Source organism: Helianthus annuus, chromosome 4 (genome assembly GCF_002127325.2).
Source record: "Helianthus annuus cultivar XRQ/B chromosome 4, HanXRQr2.0-SUNRISE, whole genome shotgun sequence".
Taxonomy (NCBI): Eukaryota; Viridiplantae; Streptophyta; class Magnoliopsida; order Asterales; family Asteraceae; genus Helianthus; species Helianthus annuus.
Window position 1 is genome coordinate 58,290,195 of NC_035436.2, and position 9,224 is coordinate 58,299,418.

Consider the following 9,224-nt stretch of genomic DNA (forward strand, 5'->3'; position numbering starts at 1 on the left):
AGATGAGCAAATTGTTCTGGGTACCGGTACCAAATTTGCCGAACCGAAAGATCTTAAGTACCAATTCGGTACCGACTTTTGGCGTTCCTGGTACAGGTTCACTACCGTTTTTTACCTTCGTATACCGGTACCATAACCGGTATTTTCGGTATCGGTACCGATTTTGTATCGGTTGGCACCAAGCTCATCCCTACCCCTGAAACTAAAAAAGAAAAAATTAAAAGTTGAAGAAAATCAACAAAAAAAATTGTACGATACCATTGTTCCTACGGTAACGGTGATCAGGGATTAGCAAATGGTACTGGGTAGCCGCAATGTATTTCCCGAACCAAAAGATTTCCAATATCAATTCGGCACCAACCTTTGGTGTTTTCTGTATAGTGTCGGTTTTTACCTTCATGTACAGATACCGAACAGGACCGTACCGATATTCTCGATACCAGTACTGGTTTGATATTGGTTGACACCAAGCTTATCCCAACCCTGATATTAAAAAAATAATTAAAGTTAAAAAAAATAATAATAACAATGATTATAATAGAAAAATAATAAAAGTATTAAAAAAAACTATATATTATTATAATATTAAAATCAGTATTCATTTCATTTCGTTGAGTAATATATAGTAATAATAGATGTATTGACGATTTTGTAGGAACGCGTCAATATGTATTTATAAAATGTCTCATCGAAAATGCCCTTGTTTTCAAAATAGAAGTGTTTGTCCACATTAACCTAGTCTAACACATTATCTGACACATTTACGGAGTGAGTTTGTTAACTAATAATTTAAACGAAGTTAAACCTAAAAAAATTGATGGAAAGAAAATATGGTGCCCCAAGTGCTAACTTATTTATCTTACAGTCGAGCCGCCCTTGATACGTAAGCAAAAAAAAAACTAATTACTAATTCTAACTGATAATAAAATCCTTCTCAATATGGATCTAACTTGTACATCATGTTTTAATCAATGATGTTTATCAACTACATAATTTCACAATGTTTTCAATGTGTTTTAACTTTTAAGTTGCCTACTTTTCTTTTCAACATACATCGAATCCATCATACTGAAACAAATATATTATTATAAATAATGAGCAATAAAGTGTATTTTTTTTTTAAATGATAATCTTTACAATCTATGAGAAGTATCTCGATTTATTGATCGCAAATAATTGTAGCAGACAATTTATATTCGTAGGACCGCTTAAGAAGTAAATGATTCATCGATCCAGAAGACGTTGTCGAAACAATAAGTACTTGTTCTTGTCTCGGCTTAGAACCGGTCTTGAGCTTTGGTTACTTGTTTATAACTTTATATTACTCATTACTCACTTAAATATAAAAATGAATAATCAACACAAAATATATCAAATAAATCCTAACACTTACGTTTTCATTCACGAGCGGCTCATAATCCTACTCTACTTTTGTGGTCTCGTAATAGGAGGTTTGGGTTTTTTAATAGAGACTTAATTTCAACTCTCACTTGTGTCATATTAAGGTGGATATAGGTAATGAGGGATTTGGACTAGGCCTAGTGTGAGGTTGTCTGTACGATTCCCAAGCCTAACCGGGTTTTCGTCCCACCGTGAGTTACGCCAAAGAGTTCTGCTCTTGTGGCGGCACAACGACTGTCAAGTGGCAGCCGACGGATGGTTTCCTTGGGGAACGCCAAAAAAAGCCAAACTTTGAAGCCAGCGTAGGCCCGATTAAGACAACATAGCCTGACCAAAGTGAGACAATACGAGGCTCTCCAATTTGGAGAGTGTGATAATCTTATACATGAAGTTCAACATTAAAAAAATATATATATTTATATTGATTATAATACTCTGTGAAGATGTAATAAAACAACCCAACCTAAGGGTGAACGGGGCGCCCTCGGGGTGGCGTGCGGTGAGTGAGTTCCTCGCTCGGGAACACCGCCGCCGACCCTCGGGGAGGCTAAGCGGGGTGTGGTCTGAGGTATTGATTCACCGCACAACTTTTCAAAGTTTTTGATTTTTTGAACGTTGTATAACGGCTATTTGTTAAAAAAAATCCAATTTTAAACTATAAATACCCCATTAAATCTAATTTTTTACCACACAAATTTTCAATCTTATTCCTCTAAAATTCTTTCAAATACAACACAAAGCCAAACCGAGCAATGAAGAACCAACCCCGCGAAGCCAAGAAAAAGTCCGTCGGCTCTAACACTAAGGGACGCGGCTCGCAACCGTCTCGTGGTGGTTCGAGCGGTGCAAGTGCACAACCACAACCACCTTTCGGATATACTACACAACCCCCGTTTTTTACCCACAACCCCCCTTTCGGCTATTTCCAAAATTTGTTATCAATGAATCCTCAAGCCCCCGCCTTCGACCCGTTTGGTTTTCGTTCCCCACAAGTTCCATCTCCACGAGAAAATTTTGAACGTCCTCTACCTATTTATTAGGACGAGGAAGTAGTGCCCGAAACTCAAAATTTGGGCGACAATGAAGATGACACCGGCGACGATGAAGATAATGTGAATGAAGATGCCGGCAAAGAAGAAGATGACGCTCGGGGTAAGAAGGCAAAAATGGAGCGCCAATCTTGGTCAAAATACCAAGAAGAGGCGTTGGCGAAGGCATGGGTACATTGCTCTACCGACAAAAAGAAGGGCAATCAACAAACACGCGGTTTTTGGCGTAGGATTTTAGATCATTATAACGTCACCGTTGGTGGAAGTAACCGGACCGTGCATCAAGTACGGTCTAAATGACTACCGATGATGACGAAAATAAACCATTTCAACGGCCTATACCAAGAAGCGGTAAAAATTATATTTTTTAACGTTGTATATTTTTTAAATTTGTTTACTAAGTTCATATGTTTTTAACACTTGTTATTTTATAATATGTAGGATTGCACACGAGATAGCGGGTGTGACGATCTCGACGTAATGAAAATCGCTTCAAAAGGATTTTCAAAATAAATATTCGAGCGGTTTTCAACATGTCGAGGCATGGGAGGTCATTCGAAAACACGACAAATGGGCCCAAGTCCCATTGTTGGGTGAGGAAGGGGAAGGTTCGCCACAAAAAAGAAAGTCCGTTGACACGGACCCTTCCCCGATATGAACGAAGACCCCTCGCCACAATGAACACAACGGCGAGACAAGCGTCAAGTGACATCGTCCGAGAGCTCGGCTGAGTTGGTGGCACAATTTAAAGAGTACACCGCCATGAAAGAAGCGAAGCACCTTAGCTCTATGGAGGCGATTGAATTGAGGAAGAAAAGAGAGTCAGAGGCTCACGATCTCATAACGGAACAACGCGAGACGATGAGAAACTACGCGCACAATCGAGATATGAAAACATTCCTCAAGCCGCACGACGATGCTCCGCCCGAAATGTTGCCGTTCATCCTCGCCCGAAAGCGCGAGATCGCTAACAAGTACGGGTGACCGTGCAATTTCTAAAATTTCTATGTAGTATTGCGATGTAATTTTTATTTTATTAAATGAAATGTAACTTTTTATTTTATGTAAATTATGTTTTACTTTTTATAAAAATATTTTCTTAATTAAAAAAATAAAAAAAAAAAAACAAGTCTCCCAAGAGAGGAGTGCCGCTATCAAATTGAGGGTGTGGGGGAAGTTAAGTGGGGAGTTGACGTGATGCGTGCTGATTGGCTGTGGGTAAAAGAGGTCACTCCCCACATAGAGGAGTCCCCCTTACACCCTAAGAATTAATTGATCCCGCACAATCATAATTGAAAGGGTTATTTGTTTGTCAATTAATTGCACTTCCATTGCCCTCTTTCTTAGACCATTGGGTATGGGGGAGGATAGTCTCCAAAGGACTATCCTCCACATAAGCGCCACGTAGGCAAAGGAGAAGGACCCTTCCCTTGGAGACTATCCAAGGGTGTGGGGAATTGGGGATGCTCCTCCTTCATTTTTTTATTATTATTTATTTGATTTAATTAATTAATGAAAACAAAGTAAATAAAAATAAAAAAGTTACATTTAAATAAAACCTAAAAAAACAACCTAAAGTTACATTAAATAAAAAAAACACACCTAAAAAAAACCTAAAGTTACATTTAAATTAAAAAAAAACACACTTGAAAAAAACCTAAAGTTACATTTAAAAAAAAAAACTACACCCCCCCCCACTCCATTTTTTCCTAATTTTGTCCTTCATCATTTGTAAAATGGGACGGTCTTCCGGTGGATAGGAGCTAAGGTCGATGGTCATTATTTTCCATTCCTCCAACTCCTGCGCTTCTTGTTGCTTTTTTAGCTTCTCCTCGGCTAGTTTTTCTTTAATATTTACCTTCTCGGTTTGCCTGTCGTTCAAGATTTCCTTGAATGATTTTAACTCCGCCATAACACCTTCCAACCTCGAACCACCACCACTTCCTGATGCGGCTTGTTTCCTTTTTTCAACCGCTATTTTTTTACTTTTGTCCCTTCCTCGGGGACGTTCTCCATCTTCAATCGGCTCCTCCTCATAGTCGGGCTCGTCGTTGATATTTATTTGGCAACGACCGGTTGAGCCTCCAACGCTATAACTTCCTGACTCGGAAGTTTTAGACCGTTTCGTTGCTCGTTTTGCTTGTGCAACCTCATTTTGACATCCCTTCCATTTTGGGTGATCCTTTACAACTAGCCAAGCACGGACATGTGGGAAAGGAGCTTTGCTCTCATTTTCGTATAAACGCACCGCTTCATTGAAAACATTTTCGTGGTTCCACCCACTCGGTTTGTTGGCGCGCGTTGTGTTATAAAACCCACAGAAGCGGTTGATCAACGTATTCTTCGAGCTGATAGAATCAATGGTTCTGTACTCGCCTTGTTCCATAAGCCCGTGGAATATATCAAGGGCTTCTTGCCAAAACGAATCACTTAGTTGATTGTTACCTACAAGTTAGTAACAATAATAATAATATTTTGTAAGAAAAATATAGTGTACAAATAAATATTTAACAAACAACAATAAAAATATAATGTACAAATAATATTTAATAATAACAATAAAAATATAATGTACAAATAATATTTAATAACAATAATAATATAAGAATAATAATATTTTACCGACTATAGGAGACGTTGAAGAGTTAATATATGCTTTCGCCAACGCCTCTTCCTCAATTTTTGTCCATTGTTGCATTTGTTTGCCCGGTGCGTCTTCCTTTTTACCCTTTCCCTTTTTATTTTTCTTTTTTGAAGGTTCAGGTTGTGTTTCTGGCACAACCTGTATCTCATCATCTTGTTCCTCGATTTGTGTTTGAGGTGCTTGTGGCATGTTGGGTTGTTGCATTTGATATGGGTTGAACGGCATGTTGGGTTGTTGCATTTGATATGGGTTGAACGGCATGTTGGGTTGTTGCATTTGCATTGGGTTGAACAGGTATTGGTTGAAAGCGTTTGGCATTTGTTGGTAACCCGCAAAAGCGTTGTCCATTACGGGTGTGTAGCCGGATGACGAAAACGGGTGTGAACTTGAGTTGGGATTATTTGGGTTGTAGGGATCCATAATTTTTTTAAAGGTTGGGAGAGGTTTTTTTTTATAAAAATGGGAGAAAAGTGGGAGTAGTTTGGTAAAAAAGTGGGGTGAAAAGGGGTTGAATTTATAGTGGTGGGGTAATTTTTTTTTTAAATGTTGCAAGTTACCGTTTCAGGGCCCACCCCATTCAAAAAGCTGGCCCGTCTCCAACGTCCAAATTCAGACGGATAAACCGTACCGGGCCCCAAGAGGGCGGTGTTTGACGAGGCTAAAGGGGTGGGACGGCCCTCTGCCGATCCCCACACCCAATGGTCTTACGATTATTTAATGACCTCTCTGTCATGCAAAATGCTATATTAATTTATTGAGTAATAACTTCGGTAATATTTTATTAACAAAATATCAAATACAAATACCTTTATTATACAAAACATACGAATAAGGTGAAAATGTAAAAAAGAACGCGGTGATATTTTTATAATTATTTACACGTACAGTAATTATCAAAATTACTCTACAAATGATCTCGTAGGGTAATTTTGATCTTGTAGAGTAATTTTGTAGAGTATCATAATTACTCTAAAAATGATCCTGTACGTTAATTTTGATTTTGTAAGGTAATTTTGTAGAGTATCATAATAACTCTACAAATAATTTTGTAGAGTAATTTTGAATTGTATGTTGTTTGGTAAACTTGCAGATTAATTTTGATACACTTGTAGAGTAATTTTGATGCAGAGTAATTTTGATACACTTGTAGAGTAATTTTGATAATTACCTATAAGATCAAAATTACTCTATAAGATCATTTTTAGAGTAATTTTGATGATTACCCTACGAGCAAATAATTACGAAAATGCTACCGCGATTTTTTGGTTTTTTCATGTCTTTTGTACGCTTTGTACGATAAGACACTTTGTACGTGAACTTAACCCATGTTTTATATAAGATATGTTTTTTAAGAAGTATAGCAACTGGTTGGCATTTCACACCAAACTTCAATTATTAAAAGGAGACCTGGGTTCAAAACCATAGTACATCCATTTAGGACGGTATTATCCGGCCCTTCAATCCACCCGATGTCAAGCCAGTCGTAAAAAAAATCCACCCGATGTTAAACGCATACTGTAGTGAATATAATTAGGATCGAAAGTTAAACGCACGACCCGTCCTAGGAGGAAACCACACAACTAGTGGCTTGTGTAAAACCCCCTCACCTCACTCCATTTTTGCATCAAATGGGGATCGAACTTGAGTCTTCGTAGAAGATCAACCCCAAGTCCTCCTACCACCTGAACTGGAGGTCAAAATAAATGAAAGTATTAGAAGTAGGTTTGTAAACGAATGTTTAGTGAATCGTTTGTAAATAACTAGAAGATGACCCGCCGCGGTGCGGCGGGATGTTTTGTATTTATTATGCTCGTCCGACCCGTTGTCCAAAATATAGGCAAAATATATATAGATGATTCGAAATATAATTCACTCCCATTAGCATTCAACATTGAAGACCATTCTATCACCAATTTTTTTATATGTATATGACCTTGTACTGATTGTCATTTCATACATAACTACCTTTTACCAATTTAGTAACAAACTAAATCCTACGGCAGATTTCTAACACCATTTTCACAGCAACTTTCGACAAAATTTCACAGCAAACAAAACAATTTTAAGCACAGTTTCACAACAAATCGCAACATTATTCTCGTGTAACATCTACCTAAATATGTATGCAAAAGAAATGGCATGTGTTTATCTATTAGTGTTGTTGTAGATTACAACTTAGGAACATAGCGTTAAAGAACAAAAATTACAACTTTTCAATCACCAGTTGAAACCATTTGATCAAATAACTACCAGAAAAGTTCATGTGTTCCAGACATACTCATCATACACTAAATTCAACTAAAAAGGTGAATTCATCAACTAATATGAATGTGAAATGTGAAAAACCCAGATCCATAAAAGAAAACAAAACCTACTTACAATATCAAATTGGCTTTGAGAAACAATTCTAATACTATTTCTGTTCACTAACAGATCAACATCCATAAAAGTCGCATATTCAGTTTTGCAATATGCATTCAAGATCACCACACCAACATAAAGATTAAAGATTTACAACTCACCTAGATGAACATAAATCCCAAAAAAGGTATTTCTGTAAGCAGATAATTTTGAATAATACGAATGTAGAAGAAACTGTAAGTAAGAAGCCTACCGCGTTAGGTATAAAACTGAATAGCAACTAAAGTTGAGAAAGGTATGGCATCGGTGACGGTGGCCGTGACATTTGCGGTGGCGGTCGGAAGTTGACAGGCAGACTTTCTTTAAGCCCGGCGTACTCCGCCATCGCCTCTATTCATCAAACGCGAGGATGATTTTGATTTTCATCAATCGGTGGCAGAACTGAAGAAGTATCCGACACCGGAAGTTGGGGTCTGGTTAGGGAGATTGATTTACAGGTTTTGCATACTGTGGTCGAATTAGGGTTATAATTAGGCGGAAGATCTAGTTCCAGTTTCTGTCGCCGCCTCCCGTCGACCTCGTACACCACCTGGACCATGGGAATAGAACCACCGTTACCACCAAACTGACATCACTGATGGAACCCTCGACTCTGGTTAGCGAGTTGATGTAGTATACAAGCTAGGTTGTGATGTGACTGCCTGTGCGTCACCGTGAATCCGCAGTAAGGATCGGTGGCCGGCCCCTAGCTCTCTCTATCTTCATCGTATTCTCTCTCTCTTTTACTCTCTTTCCTCAGGCTCTCTCTTCCTTATTCAAAGAGATGGCAGAATCGTAATTAACTTTATATTTTTGTCCAATGTATACACTGTTCCTAAGACCTACGTGAATTGTATATATATAATAATGTGAAGAAAAGTTTGTTTATTTTCGTTTTATATTTAATTAACGAACGAACATGAATAAAAATTATTGTTTACTTAGTTAACCAAATTGATATGAGCACATGCCATGTTTGTTAATTTACATATGTGAAAGTTTGTTTATGTTCATTTACACATTGACTAATGACTAATGAATTACATTCATCTATACGCGTTTGTATTTGTTTACAATAATCACGAATAAACATAAACGAACATGAACACTTTCATTTTCTTATAAACGAACATGACCAGAAAACAAGTTTGCTTAGATCTTCATGCTCATTAGGTTAAAGTTAAACGAACAAGTCCCATTCATATTGCGCCTGCTTCAAAATAAATCGATTCAAATCATGAATTAGGTATAGTCTGGTTTTACTTTCGGCTGATATTTACAAATATAGTAGGGTTTTATTTACTCATGCATAATATTGTTTCTATTCTCTTCTCCTAGATTAAGACTGCCACTAAGCTGTATCATTGACCCTCATGATTCTCAACAAACCTAACATTAATAAGAAGGTAGGTAAAAGTATTGATAATGCAAGTACAAATGAGTCGGATAACATAAATAAGTATATGAATAACAAGAATATCTCAACAAGCAAATTGCAAATGAATTATAATCAAGGAATTATTACTCATGAAGCTTACAAATATTCATGTTATATCAAAAAACAAATTGCTCATAGTCTTCGAGACAAATGTATGATAAAAGCTTGGGTGTAGTTAACCTGTTGAGATGAGAAAACTCTAGAAAACCCTATATAAAAAACCGTTTTTTCACATAAATTTTAGGGCATATAATATATATATTTTCAGGCGTTTTGAGAAAAAAAAACGCCA

The 9,224-nt window shown here is 37.2% G+C and overlaps 1 protein-coding gene across 2 annotated transcripts; it reads right to left on the bottom strand.

The window, feature by feature from the left end:
- Positions 1–4,111: 4,111 nt before the first annotated feature.
- LOC110936651 lies at positions 4,112–8,310 on the bottom strand. Of its 2 annotated transcripts, XM_022179068.2 has the most exons (4): positions 7,709–8,310; positions 6,502–6,781; positions 5,073–5,820; positions 4,112–4,895 (listed from the first exon to the last, which is right to left on the bottom strand). In XM_022179068.2, exons 3-4 carry the CDS (start codon positions 5,512–5,514, stop codon positions 4,120–4,122), a joined length of 1,218 nt encoding a protein of 405 aa, XP_022034760.1. In that variant the 5' UTR covers positions 5,515–5,820; positions 6,502–6,781; positions 7,709–8,310; the 3' UTR covers positions 4,112–4,119. The 2 variants fall into 2 exon arrangements, with proteins under 2 accessions (XP_022034760.1, XP_035844806.1); XM_035988913.1 differs by having other exon boundaries at positions 5,073–6,776.
- Positions 8,311–9,224: the final 914 nt, after the last annotated feature.

Bases quoted from the DNA above. Each gene is read 5' to 3' on its own strand.
- LOC110936651 (XM_035988913.1), bottom strand. From the start codon at position 5,514: ATGGATCCCTACAACCCAAATAATCCCAACTCAAGTTCACACCCGTTT. The intron at 4,896-5,072 runs GTAAAATATTAT...ACTAACTTGTAG, and splicing joins TTCAACGTCTCCTATAGTCG to GTAACAATCAACTAAGTGAT.